At 43.9% G+C, this 22,643-nt stretch overlaps 1 protein-coding gene across 2 annotated transcripts in view; it reads right to left on the bottom strand.

The window, feature by feature from the left end:
• CLIC6 (chloride intracellular channel 6) overlaps positions 1-22,643 on the bottom strand; it is a 133,424-nt gene that overhangs the window by 13,701 nt on the left and 97,080 nt on the right. Inside the window, exon 1 of one of the 2 annotated variants that reach the window (XM_081859881.1) lies at positions 9,418-10,935. The exons of the other annotated variant lie outside the window; for it this stretch is intronic. Coding sequence (XP_081716007.1) covers positions 9,418-10,821 — 1,404 coding nt within the window. The 5' untranslated portion in view covers positions 10,822-10,935. Of the gene's footprint in view, positions 1-9,417; positions 10,936-22,643 lie in introns of those variants that run through there. 2 annotated transcript variants of the gene reach the window in all.

The raw sequence follows: 22,643 nt of genomic DNA, 5'->3' as shown, positions 1-22,643 counted from the left end.
TCTATCTATCTATCTTTCTTTCTTTCTTTCTATCTATCATCTATCTATCTATCTATCTATCTATCTATCTATCTCCTAGACCACTCCACAGGTTTTTATTTAAATTTAAATAAACCAGAACTTTTTACCTTATTAATAGGCCCTTGAATGGCACAGTTTGAGAACTGTGGCAAAAGAGCAGCAGGGAAGAGAAACTCCTCTTCCTTTTCTTGAACTGCATAAGCCACATGCCCCTAATATAACCTGTATCTGCCCCTTCCGCTTGTGAGGTAAAAATCCCCCTCAGCCCTCCATGGCTCAATTAGCCTTAATCACTAGCTAAATATACACACCCAATGGAAAACAGAGGTATATTTCTCCTACAAACCTCACAGCACTTTTTTCAGAATTAGTTTCATCTGTATTTTTATATTTTCAGCCGTAAAAAAATAAATAGATTAGAAACCGTCAAAAGCCTGATACGGAATGGTGTGTTGTTTGATGTAGCTGGCACTTTTGGCTAATTTGCATATTTCTTTACAGGTCACTGGATTAAAGGGGTGATATTCTTAGCCTACACAGATCAAAACTGAATTGTTCTTCCTCGTAAACTCTGCTGAAAGATCTAGTTCCTTCTGCACTTTCCCCCTTAAACTGAGTAGAACAAGGTCAGAAGTACACAAGCAACGAATCAAATTCTATTTGCTATTTATCCTTTTGCAAGAATTATGGTTTCAAGGTGCCAATGCTATTTCTAATCCGTATTTAATAACATGGCAGGAGACCAGCTGAACACTGCACATCAATAAGTAGGGGGGAGAACTTTATAGCCTTGTTAAATTCTTAAGGGGAATTATTTTAACAAAAGAGCATTATATTCTGGAACACATTATAAGGCTGGGAAAAACAGATTAACTGGTACTTTAATTACACATCCTGTTTTATACTTTAACATATGATACTTCACATTTCGTATATTTCTCACTCCTCTAAATGGAAGACACATTTAAAATAAAAAAAATCTATAACGTACCATGAACAAATACTTTTAAAAACATGAGAGGGCATTGGGAAAGCTTGGCAGGGATTAGATGGAGAAGGAAGCAATCTAGCAGTGTTAATCCTAATTCCTGTTTTGGGGCCAAATGGTGAAGTTAAAACATGAAAAGAATTGTTCTCTCCTTTGTGGGCAGGATTTGTTTATTTCTAAGTTAAAGATGGAAAATATCTTGGGTGCATTTTGTGAATAAAGGACTTGAATAAATGGAGGGTAACCACCTTTTGCCATTAGAAACTTAAAACCTTGGTAAAAGTTTGGAAAGTGGAACCAATGAGAACAGCAGTAGAGTAGTGCACAGAATAACATTGCTTAACACCACTGCTGTTAGTGGGGCTGAAAATGAGCAGTGGTGAAGTCATGTCAGGAGAGCAGCTGGACTTGTCTTATGTGAAATTCAAATCTTCCTCAGATTTTCTCCCAGAACCTGTTGCAAACATCACTCAATCTAATGGCAAACTAAGGTGGTGAGCGTTGACAAAAATGGAACCAAAAAATGGGGATACTAAGAAACAAAAATGCTCTAGAATGCTCTGGGAAACTCCAGGGTTTGTAGAAGTACCCCCAACAAACTCCCACAAAATATTAAAAGCTCTAAGGGGAACCCAAAAACAACCGAATGAGGACTGGGGATTTTCCACAACTGTGGAATGTTGTGTGTCGATTTGTAAAAGAAAAACGCATAGCCAGGCTGGGAATGGCCTGCTGGAGGGCATGGCTTGTTGGCTTGAACTCGGAACAGCAACACTTCAAGGAAATTAGAATGCCATGCAACATTTTTGCAATATCTGCAATATTATACAAGCAAAAGTGGTGGACTCAATGGAGAGCCAAACATACTGCCCTGCTTTTCCCACTCCATTCCGCCATGGCATCCAATTAACCTTGAACTCAACCACAGCACCCCTACATAAGCACATAAATTACACAGCACTTGGCATGGGCGTCTCTCTCTTCTTCTTCTTCTTCTTCTTTTTCTTCTTCTTCTTCTTCTTCTTCTTTGGCCTCATGCACTTAGCCCAGTGGTGTCAACTGTGCTCTTGAAAACTATGGTGAAATGGTCATGGTGAAAAGAATGAGCACTTTGCATAAAGAGCGAGGCCAAGCACAAAGATAGCAGGCTGCCAACACCTCTCTTCTCAGAACCATTACAGGTACCCCACCACACAGCGTTGGTGTCAGAACCCAACATACTTGGTTTTTTCCTGGTGTTCATGAGCCCCAGCAGGGTCCACCAGGGTTGGAAGGTGGTTTGCTCTCCTTCATTAGAAGTTTTAAGGCAGAGGTTGGGTGGCCATCTGTCATGGATGCTTCAGCTGAGAGCCCTGCATTGCAGGGGGTTGGGTCGCTTCTAACACTATAATTGTATGATTCTATGGATGTCCCCAAAACAACCTAATGACACTTCACACAGTTTCTTTATCATTGCCTCATCATTCTCCTATGAAAAAAATGATGAGGTGTTGTTACAATCCTATTCCACTAACATTGGCAGGTATAGTAAAAAAAATAGTAAATATAGTAAATAGCAAAACTCAGTGCATTTCTGGGGCATTTTATGCCACATGTGATTTTGTTTCTTTCCAGAAGGAAAACAGTAACTACTAACTGGCTGAAATTTGCAGGCATGGTACAAGCAACATTTATCCGATTATTACCCTCTATCAGTATTTTCATCTTCTTCATTGTTACTGAATATAGTCTAGAGGTGGGTCCTCACATTCATAGGAGCCTTCCTGCCTATATTCTTGCCTGTTTCCTGGGTGTCCAGTCACAGCAGAAGGCAGCCTCCTGTACAGCAGCACTAATGTCTTGTGTAGCACCTGTCGTAGGGTGGGACCTAAGCTCTGTTGGAAAGATACAACTGTGACTTTGAATTGGAGTTGCAATTATTATTCCCAGGACCACCACATAAGAAAAACAAGCTAACTAGCAGCTGAAATGATCATTTGGTAATCTATTGGCACATAATCTCTTCACTCTTTCATCAGTACAGAAACAAACATTAGCAAATGGAAATGTATACAGTACTTTATCGCATCATGGGATTTTATTATCAGCATTAAAATCAGATAACCTTCACATGCTATAACACAACTCAAAATAACTTGGTTCTAAGAACAAGAGCTGTGTGATTCCCTCAGATCATCAGACATTAGTGACTGGAATAGAGCTGCATGGTTCTATAGTGATGGCCTACTGCTCTCAACCTTCCCCCCACCCCACCCTGCCCCATATCTCTCTGGCCACTCCCTACTGTGGAACTGGTAGCCCCTCTCCCCTGGGATCAATAGTGGAAGTTCAGTTGCAGTGACCTGGGGAAAAAGACATACGCAGAAAGAAGAGTGGAAGGAATGTTGTGATGGAAGAAGTGATAGCGTGTGGCATCATGAAGGCAACCAAGGGAGCTGAAAGAACAGAGCAGATTTTGAAGATGTGCAGAAGACTGCAAGGAGAAGGTGATGAAGGAGGTAGTCATATTACATGAGTCTTTCCACTCAAACAGTTGCAGTACTGGACACCAACCAACCAACCAAATGAACAAATAAATAAATAAATAAATAAAGCAAGCAAGCAAGCAAGCTATAGGAACCAGCCACAGGGGCTTAATAACACAGTCACTTGAAGAGTTATGAAAAGAATTCATAATTCCAGCTTTTCCTAAGCTGCATTATAGAACCATATGTTTTCTGCCTTCTCTATTTAAAAAGCTGCTAAAAAAGATGAGTTCAGTAATAAAGAAAGCTTTTTTGATATGTTTCTCGCACAAAAAAATCATGAACTCCATTCCAAGTTCTAAATATAATACTTTTGAGTAATTTAAGAAATTATGGTGATCAACATAATTTTTCCAAGATCCAAAGTAAATTCATAGTAATCTGGATACACTGGTACCTCAGGTTAAGTACTTAATTCGTTCCGGAGGTCCGTACTTAACCTGAAACTCTTCTTAACCTGAAGCACCACTTTAGCTAATGGGGCCTCCTGCTGCCTCTGCACCGCCGGAGCACGATTTCTGTTCTCATCCTGAAGCAAAGTTCTTAACCTGAAGCACTATTTCTGGGTTAGCATAGTCTGTAACCTGAAGCGTATGTAACCACAGGTAGCACTGTACATTGAATATGTGTGTATACCAAGTGAGACCATTTATCCCTCCATTTCAGTATCAGCTACACTGACTGGTTGTAGCTCTCCAGGGTTTTGGACTCAGGGCTTTCCCAGCTCTAATTGAAGATGCCATGGACTGAACCTAGATCACTTTTCCTGTCGGACAAGTGCTCCCCTACCATGACCCTTCCACAAACAGATGAGTTTTCTTTACATTTTATTCAACTTCCATTTAAAATAACAAGGGATGCAATCCAAGTTCTACTTATCTGGGAGAAAGCGTCTGAGTAGATATCATTAGGGCTGCAGTGCACGTCACTGATGGTGACCGTGTATGAACCCTTCATTAACAAATGACAAGCAGGGGTCATTAGAGTAGTGCCAGCAGAAGCAATGCTGCATATGAAGCCTCTGGCTGACACCCCCCCCCCTCACTGCCCACTTAGTTCATGTGATGGTGAATGTGATTACCCTTTTCTTCCTCGAAAAGTACATAGAGCTGAAGCAGGAAGTTGACACTCTTTCCCACTTCATCATTCAGCTCTTTGTGCTTTTAAAAGCTCAGATTCATTCTACTGGATCTATTAACCAGTTCACTTGGAAAAGGGGTGTTTCTGTACACATGCTTTCTTTCTCTCAGGTTGGGGCTGATTCAGGGGAGGGGGATGCCCACAACACTCATTCAAAAATTAAAAAGAAGCCCAATGACCTAGAAAGATTGGTGATTCCATCAATAAAGCAAGCAGGAGAAGAATGCTTGCAAATTAAATTAAATTCCATAAATATAAAGCACTAGAGAATAAAATGCCAATAGAGTATGCCACTTGAAACATTTTATTGTAGTTCAGCTCTGGTTAAAGGAGTTATTTATGAGTTCCTGCCATTTCCCCACAAACAGAGGCTGCAAGCAACCTTCTTCCCAAACCGACAAAGTATACGTCTCAATCCCTATGGCTTAAAATCAACTGCACTCTGTTGCCACAGTCTCACAGTGGAGAATATGGGTTTCCCCAGCTCTCAAGAGCATTAGCAAATGTTCTGCTGCTCCCATAGTAGTGTCCTGGTTTTGCATTTAAAAAAAAAATCCATTTACCTTAAGCAAACCTCAGAGGATCTGCTTTGCTATGGATAAGCATGCAAGCTTATCTGAACTTCCCTGAACTTCTTTAGTAGCAAAGGGACTTTCTCATTTCACTTAAGCAAACACTTGCTTAATAAGACAAAGACCAAGTGCATCGACTTTTTAAAAAACTTATATGAAATGTTAGTGCTGTAACAGATGAAAATGAAAAACAACAGTTTGATAGAGCTATTTTCCACCAGAGAGGAGGAGAACCAGGGAAATAATATTTGTGGACAGGAGAGAGGTTTAAAAAGGCTGTGGGCACTCTAGAAGATGACTTGGTGGTATAGCTCAGCTGGCAAAGCATGAGACTTCATCTTAGGATTGTGGGTTCAAGCTCCATGTTGGGCAAAAAGATTCCTGCACTGCATGGAGTTGGACTAGATGAACCTCATGAATTCTATGATTAATTGACTTAGGCTGAAAAATCAAAGAGTTTCTATTATTAGCATTGTAATACATTGAAATAATGGCTCGGTCCCAATAGGAAATTTTATTATATTGGCCCCTAATCTCCATATTTAGAATTGCTTACAATTTCTCATATTGATCTGTTAGAAACAGATCAAGTATTTGGAATACAGTGTATAATCCTGTTTAGAACATTCTCCTGAGAAGAGGAAAAGCCTCCCTCTGGCCTTGAGGGCCTAACCTTGCATTATCTTTCCACCTGAGCCATACTTTTATCTCATTTGGGTTTGACCATTCTTCTAAAGCAAAGTATTTGGTCATCTACATTTATAAGTTGTTTGCTAATAAAGTTCGAGGTCAATTTACATGAAAGTTTGGACTGGATATGAGTTTTAACTGAACTGGATAGATACATAGATGAATAGGCCAGAACAATAATCTCACTAGAGCAATTGTGGAGGCAAAGGACTTCACCGGTTTAAAAACTTATTTGGATAGCTGTATAAAGGACAGGATATTGGGTTATCTTCTTCTTTGGGAGATACCCATACCTAAAAGAATAAAATCAGGCAGAGTGAAACTGGCCCATTTTTTAAATTTTGCGGCTGGATTTTTCTTGCACTCACTCTTATTCTTTTCTCAGAAATATTTCTGCTGAACACGGTTGCATAAAAAGAATTGCTATTCAAAAACCTGAACATCAAGTGCAAATAACCAAAGACAAAATAGACCAAAGAATCCTGATGAGCAGTAGCAGTGCTTAGCAGGCACCCATGAGTTTAGGCAAGTTACTCCTCTCATAGATCAACAAATCTTCGTAACAAAGTACAAACTTCTTACTCTGTTTCCTATTAAATGCAGTGTCCTTTTATGGCACAAGTGTGCATATTTACAAGATTCCCTGCAGAAGCATATATCTGCCAGTTTATTTTGACCTTTCATAAGCAGTTTATCCATATTTTCAGGGATGCAGAATATGGAACAGGGGTGGCGAACATCAGGCCCAGCGGCCAAATTGCAACTCTCCAAACCTGTCTTTCTGCACTTCAGTTCTCAGGCTGCGTATGCCCTCTCCCCAGGCTACATCCTTCCCCAGCCTTTCTCCACACCTTCTGCAAGTGCTTTTGCCTGGCTGCAGCTGGAGGGAATCCTTGGACTGTGGTAATGCCTTGTGCTGGCCTGGAGGGAAGTGTGTTTAGAAACATCTGACTTCTTTTGTTGCTGGAATGCCACTTACTATACAAAAGTAGATGCAGCTATTTTTCCACCCACTTTTGCCCCAGAGCGCCATCCACTTTTGCTTCTGGACCTCACCCATCACTGGCATCCAGCCCTCATAGGTTTTCCCACAAAGGAATGCGGCATTTGAGCTGGAAAAGGTTCCCTTTGTAGTCCTGAGCCTCCTTTTTTATGCCTATCTTTTTCCAGATCTGGGATGACAGTAAGCACCACCACAGGGCTGCCAAGACATTGTGCTGCCTGAAATGTGGAACAAATAGCACCCCAGATGCTCTTCCATGTACAGTAGCCAAACAGACTGACAGTTGAATCTTATGGCCACACTGGTAATAAGACAGCCCCATCCACTGCATCTGAGGCAGGATGCTACTATTCAACTTCCAACAAATAAACAAATAATAAAATCTTGCAGCTGCTCCCTCCCTGCATCTTATACCTGTGTTGGCCCTTACCACCCATTTGAATTTTGCTGAAAACCTTAAAAGCCTAATGATAGGTTGCAAACATAAGAAAACCCTCTGTTGGGAAATTGTGGGGGGCGGGGAGTAATATTGAGCAGAGAAGCAGTGGGTGAGGAAAGAGTTAGGCACACCTATCCCCACTGTTTCACTGCTTTAATTTCTCTGCTCTAGCCATTTACAGTGGTACCTCTGGTTAAGAACTTAATTCGTTCTGGAGGTCCGTTCTTAACCTGAAACTGTTCTTAACCTGAGAAACCACTTTAGCTAATGGGGCCTCCCATTGCCGCAGCGCTGCGCAATTTCTGATCTCATCCTGAAGCAAAGTTCTTAACCTGAGGTACTATTTCTGGGTTAGCAGAGTCTGTAACCTGAAGCATCTATAACCTGAAGCGTCTGTAACCCGAGGTTACCACTGTATTTGTTTTATTGCCCCTTGAATATGGGTTTAATGTATTGTGCTACCCCATATGTCACATAGGAGGAAGAAAAAGAAACAGACAAATCTTGCAAATTGTAAATTACAAATTATATTGTAAATCCCTATCCCTACCCCTCATTATTGCGCTAAATTAATGTACAGTCCCTGGGTTTTATTTTAGTGTTTATTAATGTTTTGGTTTTGCTATATTCAATTTTGGTGTTTTAATTCGATATATTGTAAACAAGCCTGGGATCTTAATTGATGAAGGGTGGTTTTAAAAGGAAATAAATAGTCTACACAATCATAACCAGAAATCTGCATGCTTTTTTAGTCACTTGAATGCTTTGTGTGGCTCTAAGATGTAACATGGCAAGCTCTAAACTTGACTTGTTTTGTTTGCAACTTCTGCACTGGTATGGACTCGTATGGACCAGGATAACTAAACTTTCAAGTTGTCATGCATGTACAGGCCCCAGAACATGGGGGGATTTGTGGGTAATTAAATGAATGCAATGTGTTATTTTTCAGTTGTCTGTAATGGATCTTATTACTCATGATCTGATTTCCCCATACATATGTCATACATACATACATACATACATACATATGTCTCAACAGCTTCTGAAAGTATACTCCATTGTACTTCAAAAAAGATGCACTTGTCCTAACTTTAGAAAATGCAAGGGACTTAGATACTACAACTACAGTATCAGCAAAAGCCATAAAGTTCAGTACACAAATGGTAAACCCCAAACCTGAATGCCTTTTCACTTAAAAAAACCCCCAACACATTCCGAGTGAGGTGAGGAAAGTTCTAAGTATGTGTAATGTATCTTATTCCACTGTACTCTTCTATTTCTTGCTGGCAGTGTGATCCATATCATTTGTCAATTCTATAGTTTGGAAGGAAAGCATTACTTTTTTGAGCATGATGCAGCTTCATAGCATGTTCCTATTTAATCGTGAAGTCAAAAGTAGATTTATCTCCGACTTTAATACCCAAATCATCTTAGTAAAACTGGATTTTCATCTGGCTGATTTAAACAGCACTAGCTTAGCCAATGTACTTTATAATAACCAGAGGATCTATGTAGCTTATATCTGCAATGAAATCTTGTATGCAATATGTTGAGGCAATTTACCATATGCAGCGGCAACCTCTGGGAAACACATAGGCTTTAAAAAGTAATTTCTGTTGGCGGGAAAGTTTGTGAGCGCTCTTAGGAAGATTCAGAGCTCTGCCAAGCTCACCAAGAGAAATTGTTCCAAAATGTTTGCTTTCTCTCTTCTTGATCAGGAGCAGCGATGGAAGCAATACTCCGGATCACTTTAGAAATGATTATTTAACTTACTCTGTTGCCCTCGCAAGGTAATAAACGGGTAAATTTTCCAGTGCATGTGTAGTGGGATTCTAAGCCATGCTCACCAGCATGAGCGGGGGGCTAGGGAACAGCGGGTGCGAAGCCCAAAGCTGTCGATTTGTGCGCAAAGTCTTGGACTGCATTTCAAAGCAACTATTGGAGATCCTGCCTTAACTATCCCTGTTAAGGTGGTGATCCTGCCTCTAAGCGCACTTCGCCTCACAACCAGCTCGCTTTCCAGGCCAATGTGCCCTTACCTTTACGAAGAGGGAGATGTCATGCTCTTGCGCCTCTTCCACCGGCGCGGCGAGTGGGATCTGCTCTTCTGCCGCCGCTTCCTCCTCCTCCTCCTCCTCTTCCTTTCCCTGCATGCCATTCACCCCGAGCGCATCCCCGGCCTCCGCGGCCCCTTCGACGGCTCCCTCCGCAGAATCGTCCTGCAGGTGGTTGGGGCGTTCATCAGCATCCTCTCGCGCCGCCTCCGTCGCTCCCGAGGCCGGGGGAGCCTCCTCCTCCTCCTCCTCCTCCTCCTCCTGGGCGCCCGCCTCGAGGTTTCCCGGGGCTTCGCTTTCCTCCGCGCGCGCATCTTCATCTGCCGGGGTTTCCTCGGGCGCGTCTCCTCCTCCAGCAGCCTCGGCGGGAATTTCTCCGCTTGGGGCTTCCCTCTCTTCCCTCCGAGTCTCTTCTTCTCCCGCGGGAGCCTCCGGAGGTTTCCGCTGCTCTCCCAACTCGGCCTCAGCCTCCTCAGCCTCTCCGTCGAGCTTTTCTTTTTCGCGCGCTTCTTCGCTCGCCTCTTCTCTTTCATCTCCTCCGCGCTTTTCCGCTTCCTGCTCGCTCTCTCCTGTCACAGACTCGCCTCCCTCTCCGACCACCGGCTGCTCCTCACTCGCGCCCCGACTCTCGCTCGGCTCCCCCTCTTGTTGTGGGGGCTCCTCTCCTTCAGAGCTCCCCTCTTCACTCGGCCCCCTGGTGTCGAGCGACTCCCCTTCTTGTTGTGGGGGCTCCTCTCCTTCGCGGGTCTCTTCTCCGTCGACCGGCTTCTCTTCGCTCGCCCCCCGAGGCTCCCCCGGCTGCTCCCCCTCTTGTTCCGGCGACGCTTCTCCTTCAGGACTCCTTTCCTCGTTCACTGGCGCCCCCAGACTCTCGCCCGGCTCCTCTCCTTCAGGACTCCTTTCTCCGTCCACTGGCTCCTCTTCACTCGCCCCCCGACCCTCGCCCGGCTCCCCCTCTTCTTGTGGCGACGCCGCGGCAACTGCCGCCTCCTCAGCTTCTCTGCCCCCCTCAGTCTTTTCCTCGCCGGCGGCGCCCGCAGCCGCCCGCGTTTCGTCCCGCTCTGCAGGGCGTCGGGCCGGACTCGCCTCCCCGCCCTCCTCCCGCTCCTTCTCTCCCTCAGGACTGGGGGGCGCCTCTCCATCTTCGCGGCTTTGCTGGCTGCTGAGGCTGCTTTCTCCCGTCTCGTGGCTCTCGCCTTCCTCTTCGCGGGCTTTCTCCTCAGGCGTTACGCGCGGAGCTTCGTCCTCCGCGGAGGTGGAGGCCGGGGGCTCCTCCGTGTCCTCCTCTCCCCTCTCATCCTCCTCGTTCTCGTTCCCGCCTTTCTGCCGCGCTTCTTCTTCGGCATCCGGGGCCAGAGCTGCCTCGAGCTGCCCCTGCGCCTCGGCCATGCCGACCTCCTCAGGCAAAGGGCGTTCTTGATTGCAGGTGACAGGTGCGCGTCCCTGCGGGCCAAGGGCGCCTCGGCTCTCACGCAGCTCCCGCTCCCGCTATGGCGACTGTGCCCTCCTCCCTGCGCTCACACAGTCGGATTAAGTCTGGGACTTGGCCAGCGACAAGGGTCACATTCTCGACTCCCCATCAGGGAGCACGCCGGAGCGGTGCGCGCATGCTCAAGCGCAACAGTTGAAGCGGGCCGTGCCCTCACCTTTCTTGCCTCGCCTGCCAAGAGGGCTTTGCTCCCCGGACAAAGAGAAATTAGGAGGACGACGGGAGTAACAGGGTCGGCCTGGACATCTAAGGGGAAGCTGCCAGCGGTGCAAAGTGTAGGGGAATTCAGAGTAGGGCATCGGACAATACTGAGAGAAAAGAGGCCAAAAGGGAGAGACAGGAAAACAGGTGGCAAGAGGCTAAGAACAAAAGGAAGCAGATGGGCAAAACTGGGACAGGGGCTCAGGGATGCCTGGGCTTTTCTACAGAGAGCTCCATCTACACCCTTGCTCCTTCTTTTGCTTTGTTGTTATTTCTCCTTGTCTAGTTGATTTTGTAAAGCCCCAAACTGTTAAAGGTGGGGTTTTACCCAATTAAAAATAGATTAGAGGAACAATTTACATGGCATGTTCTGAAGGCTGGCTGGACAGCGCTTGCCTGGGTATATGAATTTCAGTGCACACTCAACATGCAATACAGTGTGCACTTCATTGTGCCACCAGCCCAACCCATGCCGGGCAGCTTTATGACAGTGTTGCAAGTACACGCAACTCAGCCCCCTGCAGCTGTTGGCCAGTTTCTGAAATGCCTTATGGTTCAAAGCAGACAGGAGTTTACAAAGCAGGACCAACACACACTAGCAGTAAAATAGAATAACATGTTCAGAATTTCCAGTTCTCTGCGCATGCAGTTTCTCACAGCAAACCAGTTGGGTCATTGCAAAGTGCCTTTTACTGTGATGGTGGTTCTGGCTGTGTTAGTGATGGTGACATCCAAATTGTGAATGAACTTGGGATCAACTAAGCAATGTTCTTATGCACCCACTTTGGCACATCAGAAACTACCGTAATTTACTGCCTAGGATTCTTCACATTACACTGGTCAACAACAAATTTGTTGTTGTTCACATGTACGCTTGTGTGGAGCATTTTAGAAGAAGTTGGTGGGGGTAAAATGCCATGTCGAATAATTGTTTTGATTGGAAATGATTATTTTAATGACAAGAAGTATTCAGGTCCGATAGTTCTGGGTGATTATGTCGAAAAGGGATCAGTTTGAAGTCATAAAACCTCGAAATCTTCCATAAATTCGTGCGGCAAAGCATAAAGTTGGGGGATCAAAACTAAGTTAATGGGGCAGTCGCCCCATGAAGTATCCTGATCTTCAATCAGCATGTCGTCCTGTAGCTCATTGTGATGAAATTCCAGTGCCTATCTTCGGAGAACTTCCTGACATTAGTGACGAAGATGCCTCCAGTGTTGAAGGACATGAAGAAGAAGAAGTGGTTCTTGAAGATGATGCTCCACATCCATTTTCCCAAAAGCAGTTGAATGATCTAGTTTGCGACCTCAGCTTGTTAAAAGACTCTGCCGAACTGTTGGCATCCAGATTGAAGGGAAAAAACCTCCTCTCTGACAGTGCTCGCATCAGCTTCTTCCGCAACAGGCATCAAGAGTATCTCCATTTTTTCTCGGAAGAGAAGGACTTGGTGTACTGTGCAGATATTGCGCAGCTTCTGCTCAAGCTTGGAGTGCCACAGTATGAACCCAAAGATTGGAGACTGTTCATTGACAGCAGCAAGCGATCACTGAAATGTGTTCTGTTACACAACAGCAACCAGTTTGCCTCTGTACCCCTGGCTCACTCGACTACACTGAAGGAGAACTATGAAACAGTGAAGTATGTGCTGGAGAAAATTGGTTATGATCAGCATAAGTGGTTTATTTGTGTTGACCTGAAGATGGTGAACTTTTTGTTGGGACAACAGTCTGGCTTCACCAAGTACTCATGTTTTCTGTGCATGTGGGATAGTAGGGACCGTGCTCAGCATTACACGAAGAAGGACTGGCCTGTGTGGGAGGAATTGGTGCCTTGCAAAGAAAGGAACGTCATCAATGACCCTCTGGTGGACAGAGACAGAATACTCTTCCCACCGCTGCACATCAAGCTCGGCTTAATCAAGCAGTTCACCAAGGCTCTGGACAAGGATGGTGACTGCTTCACTTACTTGTGCCAGGCTTTTCCAGGATTGACCATGGAGAAGTTGAAAGCTGGCATCTTTGACGGTCCTCAGATCCGTCAGCTCATCAGAGATCCAGAGTTCGGAAAGTCAATGAATGAAGTGGAACTGGAAGTGTGGAAGGCATTTGTTCTGGTAGTTAAGAACTTTCTTGGCAACAATAAGGCCAGAAACTATGCAGAACTTGTCAACAACATGCTGACTGCTTTCAGAAACCTGGGCTGCAACATGAGTGTCAAGATGCACTACCTATTTTCACACATGGACCGGTTTCCTGAGAACCTGGGTTCAATGAGTGACGAGCAAGGGGAGAGATTCCATCAGGACATGAAAGAGATGGAGACCAGGTATCAGGGTCCCTGGAACGCAGTCATGATGGCTGACTACTGTTGGACTCTGAAGAGAGACCTCCCTGCTGCTGAGCATTCCAGGAGTTCCAAGAAACGGAAGTTCAAGCCCTGAAGTTTGAAAAATGGTGAAGCAACATGCAATTTACGTGTACTTTCCTTTATCAATGCCTGGCATCTCCAGGTTTGTTCTTTGTTCAGCAATTAGGTGGCAAGTGATGGGCAAGACCATGGGTAGGCAAACTAAGGCCTGGGGGCCAGATCCGGCCCTATCACCTTCTAAATCTGGCCTGCAGACAGTCCGGGAATCAGCATGTTTTTACATGAGTAGAATGTGTCCTTTTATTTAAAATGCATCTCTGGGTTATTTGTGGGGGCTGCCTGGTGTTTTTACATGAGTAGAATGTGTGCTTTTATTTAAAATGCATCTTTGGGATATTTGTGAGGGATAGGAATTCGTTCATTATTATTTTTTTTCAAAATATAGTCTGGCCCCCCACAAGGTCTGAGGGACAGTGGACCAGCCCCCTGCTGAAAAAGTTTGCTGACCCCTGGGTAAGACTTTTGCCTTAGGCTCCAGAGAGCTTGGTGAATCAGAATAGAATAGACAATTCTGGGCTAGGTAGACTAATGATTTGATCTGGTATACGGCAGCATTTTATGTTCCATCGAGGCTTACTCCCTAAAAATGTGTTTATACTCACCTTATACTCCTTATACTCCCCAAGGAATAAGCTCCACTGAATTCAATGGGATATACTTCTAAGTAAATATGTCTAGGATTATGTTGTCAGACTTCTGTTTTATTGCTATCGCCATAAGCAAAAGAACTCAAGTTCTGACATACGAAATACACCTTTGCTTTAGCCCTTTAATCACTACAACTCTGATTTTGTGGGCATGGAACCTATCCAAATACTCAGGTGATATTTTGGCAGTAAAGACTGCACCTAACCTTTGATGTGTTGATTTACAGCAGTTTGGGGTTAAAGGGATTACGGTACTATTCCTAATACCAGGGATCTGAAATAAAGTCTCCCTCCCCCCTCGGAATGTGAAGACTTATAAGGTTTACAAAGTGAGAAACAATGAGGAACACAAAACCTACTGTCAGGGTAAATAAATCATATGAAAGGAAACTTTGAATTGTCTATGTGAAAGGAAACTTCATATTGTTTGAGGGCCACTTTCTCAGTGTACCACTGAGAAAGGTTTAGCCACTGAAATTCTGGGGTGCTGGACATGTTCTTAAGATGGGCACACTTATTTCTAGCTTGAATTTGACATACTTCATATTCCTTCCACCTTTCCCTATCCAATTCCCCCCTCTCCTTGGCAATAAAAATGAAGTCTAGTGGCACCTTTTGTAAAGTATAGCTTTACATAGTGTAACATCTGGTGATGGTAGCAGTTGCAACCACAGTGCTGATGTTTCCCAGCTCTTCCTCCAAAGAGCCCTTTTGGACCAGGCCAATGGTCCATCTTGTACAGAGCCGTGTTATCACAGTGGTCAGCCAGATGGCTGGCAACATCCACACTGCCATGTGGGGAATCTCTTGCAGATGACCACAGTGCCTGGAGAAAGGGCAGTCAAGTCATTGTATCCATAGCAGTGGCCAGAGAAGAAATGACTGCTGGGAGGAATGCAGAGAAAAGGAACACCATGATACATCTGCAGCGGCACAAATGGATGCCTTCATCTGCCCCAGATGCAACTAAATATGTCTCTCCCAGGCATTGTAAACTTCCAACAGCTTTACCTTACTCCCAAAGGCACACACCTCCATCGTCTCCCGAGACAGATGGGTGCCAACGGACCAGAATGGTACCATGGCATTGCTGAGCAACAAACTTAAAGTTGTGAAACGCACACACATAGTGGTCATTAAACTATATCCTAGCTGCATGTTTAGTAACAGTGTGATATGTACAATCCTATGTTTTTAACTATTCTGTTATCTGAGTACCTCACACTACTCTTGTCAATAATATGGAGAGGGAACATGAAAAGCCACAAACTTGACCTCACTGCCTTATAAGTGATTCCCAGGATATTAATACAGCTACGTAAATGCAAGGAATTAATAACTGGTCCAAAATCAAACATAGAACATAAAACCCCAACTGTTCCATGCCTCTAGAAAAATATGACAATTGTAACCAGCAGAGAAGTAGGCATCAAATGAGAGAGGGGATTTCAAGGGCAAACTCACATCATCTTGCACTGATTAACGGTATTTGCTTATGAACTTTAGTTTTTCTTTCATGAAACAATAGATTAGCTTTACAAATACTTGTTAAGAGTCAGCCAGAGTGATATTTGAAGGCAGTTTAAAAATTACCTTTGTACCAAGGAGAAGAATGTAGGACATTGATACTGACATCAGTCTCGTAGAGGTCAGTTAATGACTTTTCACAGGAGTGATTTGGGTTTTATAATCCAGTCAAAGTTAAGAGTTAATTTTAAAGTCCCACTTATTTGAGCAAGAAGTTAGGCATGTTGTTAACTATCTCTTATGGAAACTAGTGGGGCTTTAAAATGCTTCACTGCATGATCCTGTGAATAATGTGATGCCTGTGAATATCCTGTGAATAATGTGATGCCTATTGGAAATGTTGAACTAAGAGCTTTGGTAGGGGGTGGAGAGAGAGCAGAGCAAGATACTGTTGCAGAAGATAGACACAACTTTCCTCCAGGCTGATCTGCTGCTGTTGGCAACTCAGTATTCTGACAGCAGGATAAAGGTTATGAATGGAATGCAACTTGTATAGTACCACTGTTGCTACTGGGATTCTGTGTGTAACCTTGCAAGTGAAAGACTGTAGCTTTGGCAGATCATGTACATGGTATGCAGAAATGCCCTGTGTTCAATCCATGATACATCCAAATAGGGCTGGGAAATCTTGAGAAATGGACAAGACTGAGGATCAGCCAGCTTTTAATTAATTAAATTTAAACTAATCACATATTTATAATCTGCACTGTTATTTTTTTAAAAAAATCAAGGTGCTATACAACATATGAGAAAAAAATAAACAAGAGCATCCACAGGTGCATCATTAACATGTCAGTAAATCATCAATAAATGGCTTAAAAAAGAAAATTCATATTACAAAGGCCTGTCTAAACAGTATAGTTTTCAAAAGGCACCTGAAAGAAGGGAGGGTCCCTAGTAAAGGCCAACCAAATCACAGGAGCATGGAGAACCACCAGAAGCGCACCATTAGAGGATCTTTGTGAATGAGGTAGCGCAACCGATGGTCTTTAAGGTACTTTGGTCCTAGGTTGTTTTGGGCTTGGTGAATTTACCCCAGTACCTTGAATCTAGCCTGGCAGCATACTGGCAGCCAGTACTGTAATCTGTTCCTGTGAGCAGACTGGCTGCTGTGATCCACACTAGCTGAAGCTTCCAGACCAGAAACAAGGGCAGCCCCACATAAAGTACATGACAGAAATCAACCCTTGAGGTTACAAACATCTTCGGAATGACACCTAAAATGTGGGAGCATTTTAGTATTTCTGGATAAAAAGGAAAGCATATTCATTTTACCATTTGAGCCTTTCGGAGCATAACTGGCTAAATGATATCAGGAAATGACTTTAATTAGGTTACAAAAGCAACAAACAGTTTTAAAGACTAGCAACACCTTAAAGACAGACATACTTATTGTGGCCTAAATTAACAAGGATTGGAATAGACTTCATCAGATGCATCACATTTCATCCTCAGTCAACAGATGCATACATACACAGAAACAAATGTAAACTTTAGGGTCAAAAAGCCACAAAAGTCAAGTAGTACAGTCGCTGCTATTTCTATGCAAGGCTAAAATGTGTACAAGATAAGCTCTGTTAACTGCTGATAATGCTATCTTCTAAGCTTTGGTATGCTAATTTAATGCATGTAATGGGACAAGGAAACACCACTGGTTTTGGCTGAGTCCTAAACAAATGCAATCAAGCCTGCTGATAAATTCTAGTTGACCTGTTTCATGTTGAAGTATCTCTTTGAAGTTTCTTTTGTTGGAGAAGTCTGTCCATAGCAGAGATAGCTAGGAGCCTGAGATGTCCCCACCCCACCCGCCTTGCTTCAGAATATTGCCATTTTAAAAAATGCAGATTCAAGTCTGTCTATTCTTGTGTAGACAGCAGGACTTACACAGGCATTAAGTTGGGATAGTAAAGCTAGAAAGATTGTCCAGGTTGGGTGGGTGAGATGTAAGAATAAATACAAATAATGATATGAAATTCTTTGGAGATTTTTACATGTATTTCCTTGGTCATAGGGCTGTTGGGTAGGATAAGGAACTACATATTTTTAACGGGCCATTATTATTTAGTATTCTCCATAGGTCTGATCCATTGCACTGACAGCCCAGCAGCCACACATGGAAAAATCTCTGTGGGCCATATTTCCCCCCTGAAATAGCCATTCATGGGGTGTGTATGCAGGTACCACATCCAGTCATTATGGGGAATGGGGTGCCTGTGACTGATATAATGGACTGATCCAGTGATTGCTTGTGTGTGTACAGTGAGGAAGGGGAGTGAAAACTGAGCTAATGCACCCTATAAGGGTCCCCCCAGGCACTGCATCCACAAAGGACTGGATCCTTAAAAATTCAGTCTGTTTGGTACTGTATTCCACCAGGCTGTGATTGGTTACTTACTATCTACTTTGACCGAACTAAACCTAGAAATCTTAGGGGGTGGGACTGGAGCAAGGCAAAAAAAAAAGCCATCTGGGTATAATGTTCTCAGCTCCCCCTCAGTAAGCTGATTAGGGACAATCAGCTCCCTTCACAGCTGCTTAAATTCGTCCCACTGAGAAGGAACAAGCATCAGGAGAAGGAAGAAAGGCATTTGTATGAGCAGAAAGTGGAACTAGCTGGAGGAGGAGAAAGAAGGAAAAACAGGGAACGCCACAACATTTCAAGCACATTAGGTATTATTTGGTGTTAACATTATAATTATTTAAATTGCTTTTTGCTTTTGCAATTCTAAACCGTTCAAGATATTTTGTATTTATATACCAAGGCAGAGAAAGCTGACTCCTGGTGAAAGGCTCTGAGACCACGCAACCATTATTTGTTACATTTGGTATTGAGCCTTCCCCCCCCCAGTGATGCTGAAGATGGCTAAGGGCAAAGTAAAATACAAAATAGCAATCAAAAACATAAAATCAGGGCTGGTAAAAGATGTTGACCAAAGTGTCGCTCAAAAAGCCCATAGGCCATATTCCAACCAAGTGAAAGTATTCAAGGAGAGAACAGAGCAGAGCCTGGGAAAGGTGTGGTGTAGCCTTGGGAGATTTGATCATCTGTCTGAGATAATGAGAAACAATGTTGGACAGAATGGATGCCTAGGATGGCAGATCCTGGGAGAAGGAAAGTAGCTGCAAGGTGCTGGAGGACAGAACAGTGTGTGCCATGTCTCCAGAGTGCAAGCCTGGGCAGGTTACCCAGACAAAAATACCCTCCTCTTGGTCTCAATGATATGCTCCAAAGGAATTTAGCACCAGCTTGGCTGCAAGAGTTGCAGGAAGAAGGCATACAAGACACCATCCAACCATCTTAAGGACTCCACTCAGGGTTTGTGTAGGCCGTTACATCCTTGCTTTTCATCTTACGGTATATGTAAATGCATTGTGTGAATACAATGCCACTGGAAATCAAAGTCACTTTTCATGTACCGTATTTTTCGCTCTATAGGACTCACTTTTTCCCTTCTAAAAATTAAGGGGAAATGTGTGTGCGTCCTATGGAGCGAATGCAGGCTGTGCGGCTAAGCCCAAAGCCAGAACAGGGAGACGGAGCGCTGGGCAGCACTCCGTCTCGCTATTCTAGCTTGGGGTTAGCTGCGCAAAGCCTCTGCAGGGCAGCAGGGCGCCTTCACCCTGCTGCCCTGCGGAGGCTTCAAAGGCTGTCCCCGAAGCCAGAAGAGAGAGATCTGGCTTCTGGGATAGCCTCTTGCTGTTCTGGCTTCTGGGGTTCAGAATTTTTTTCTTCTTGCTTCCTCCCCCCCCCCAAACTAGGTACGTCTTATCGTCTGGTGTGTCCTATAGAGCGAAAAATACGCTAATTGCCCTAACATTGTAAATGAAATGTGCATGCAAGAAACCTGGAACAAAGTGGGCCCACTTAATCCAGGAGGGACAAAAAGTGAGGAGGGGGAAAGTCAGGTATGTCACTTAAGCTCCTTGGAGGAAAAAGTGGAATATAAATGCAACAAATAAATTTTAAAACAAAACTGCTGTATTGTAAACTGTTTCTGTTTCTCCTTCACCAGCAACCACTAGATGGTAGTCTTTGATCATCTTTTTGAGATACTGAGAAACAATATTGTTCACTGGTTACTATTTTGGACTAGCCAGTTTCCTTTTTATTATAGGGCAGTTCAGTTGTCTGCCAATTTTTCTTTGTGCATGTGACCTTCGATAACTCCAGAATTATCTAAATTTTGTTTATCAGTCTTAAGCTGAAATCCTAAATATGAGCACTTGTAACCATTCCCCTTTAAGTCAGTAGGACTTGCTTCCAACAGCATGTTTAGGATTACATGATTGCAACTTGACTATATGTCTACGCGTACCTAGGCTCTTCTAGAAGAGAGTGGCCTGCTTTAAGGCACATAAATTTATGCTTTTGAGGTCAATGTTTACTTCAGGGCAAATCTTTCTGTATCTCAGACAGAATTCAATTTGTTGGTCCAGATCCTTCATATTTATGAAAGGCTGGGAGAATATTTTTATTATATAAATCCTTACAGAGGTCCAGTAGGGGAATTTCTGCACAACAATACCTAAGGATCTCGCCATACATATTACTAAAAGATGTAGCATGTTACATATGTGCCAACTCCCTGGGGCCCTGGGCAGTGGTGGAGCTAGCTGCTCCGGCACCCAGAGCGGCGTGTACCCGGGGGGCAGGGATAGCTGCCCATGGGGGAAGGCTGGCATTCCCAGGGGGGCGCAGCAAACATCCCAGGGGTGTGCCGCCTGCATTGAGAGTCCAGGGGGGTGCATCTCAGGGGGTGTGCCACCCATGGAGAGCATCCGAGGGGGGCAATGTCACACACCCTCAGATGACACCTGGGGTGGGCTGCACCCACCACATCCACCTTCCTCCGCCTCTGGCCCTGGATGCCCAACACCCACAAAACTCCCCATGAAGTGGCCAGGCACCCACAAATTTTGGTGCCAGGGCCATGCCTGGCACCCACGGCCACAGGGCCAAGCTGGCACTCCTGGCATGCTCAGTCCACATTTTGTGGTTCTACACATTATAATTTTTCACATCAATGTTTTATACTTCTACAATATTGGGATTGCTACAAGTCTGCTAATGCCCCTCTCTTGTGCTCTGGCATTTTGGCTCCATAATTAGAAATAAGAAGTAATTGTTATTCTTTGCTATAATACCTTCAGACTAGCACAATAATTTTTCACAAACACTTGATTTCTGTCATGTGATATTATGTTCACATTGCAGTGATGCTATCCATTTGCTTTTTGGAAATATTTAAATGGATATGGGCTTCTAGAGTTACTGAAAGCTATATGGCTATTAAATATAATTAGATTCAAGAGACTATATGACATGAAATAAAGCCTGGGGTGCAAACAGAGATGTATCTTTGAACTGCTGATCATTCACAATTTTCCCCCATTCCCCCCTCCCAATACCAAACTGATTTTGAAAGTCAAGGGAACTTCAAAGCAAGATGAAGTTTCCTTTAGTTTCAAAACCAGTTTGGTAATTGGGAGAGGGGAAGGGAACCAAACCTTAAAACTTGGACACATATATGTCTGAGTAGGCTTGCTGAAATAAAAAAAATTAAAAGTTTTAGCATCTAAAACAGTATAATGAGGGTTCCTGCTTAGTGATAACAGGCAGGGTGTTTCACAGCAAATAAACTCAATCTCACACAGATGCAGAACCTTGTAAAAGTGCTCATTTCATAGATCTTGCAGTTGAGCAGGCATGTATGGGACACAACAATCTTCAAGGAAACTTTCATTGGCAGTAACTGCACTAAAAGCCAAGGAGTAGTGCTGTGATTGTTGGCATAAACACTGCAAATCTTTTAGTATAAATTATTAAGTTGGATATTACAGTAATTTAAGGTCAGGTGTTTTTCTCTCTACAAAATTCATTTCCCGGCAGTCAGGTGTAGTTGTACTAATGCTTTAGGCTGAGAAAGGGGTAGTCACAGAAACAAATAGCTAGCCTTTCTCTGTTTTGAAAGTTTTATTTATGGCTATAGGATAAGGTTTCTGCTGGAGTTCTCAACTAGCAGCTTTCAGGACTGTTGTGAGAATCTCATGTATGCCACCGTGAACTCCTTGGAGAAAGGATGAGATGCAAATTCAATTTATAACAAACAAGCGGCCATCCAAAAAGCACTCCTTCCAATATACCGGAAGGAATAAGTCTAAACCAGTCTTCCCTAACCAGGTATCTTCCAAATATTTTGGACTGCACCTCCCATAAGTCCCTGTCAGTGCAAGTATGCTGGCTGGGGCTGATGGGAGTTGTAGTCCAAAACACCTGGAGGCTGGAGGACATAAGTTTGGGGGAAGCTAGCCTGCACCATGGGGGCCAATTTGTGACCCTCCAGATGTTGCTGGAATACAACTCCTACCATCCCTGGCTATTAGCCATGCTGACTGAGGCTGATGGGAGCTGGAGTCGAACTAATATCTACATGGCCACAGGTTAGCTACTCCAGCATAAACATTATATTGAAAAAACACAACAACAAGCTGTTATGATCAGTTAAATATATAGCAGTGGAAGGGTTTGTTTTATTTTATGGAGGGGAGGGCTCTCAGGCAGTGATCCCCTGCGTGGGAATACAGCATTGCAAGTACTTATTTAAGTACCCCATTTATCATCTGTGGGACTGCCCTGGAATCAGATCAATGACCCATGTCAATCCCTGTGATTGAAAACGTGGCCTGTGAAGGCTGGAATCTCATGTGTCGTTATGATTCCTTGAAAAGGTGATCCTTTGAGGATTAAAAGAGAATTATGCTGCTTTTCCCGTTCGCCTTCCAAAGCGATTCTTTAATTGCTTCTTTGCAAGCGCAGGCACCACGTCGAATAAATTATACCCGTGCTCCTCCTGCCAAGAGCCGGAGTGGGCACTTTGAGATTTACCGTAACGGGGGAGAAGGAACGCGAGGCGGGGAAG

Source organism: Podarcis erhardii, assembly GCF_964252035.2.
Source record: "Podarcis erhardii genome assembly, chromosome: 4".
Taxonomy (NCBI): Eukaryota; Metazoa; Chordata; class Lepidosauria; order Squamata; family Lacertidae; genus Podarcis; species Podarcis erhardii.
Note: the sequence above shows the minus strand (reverse complement) of the source record. Positions and strands in the feature narration are given on the sequence as shown.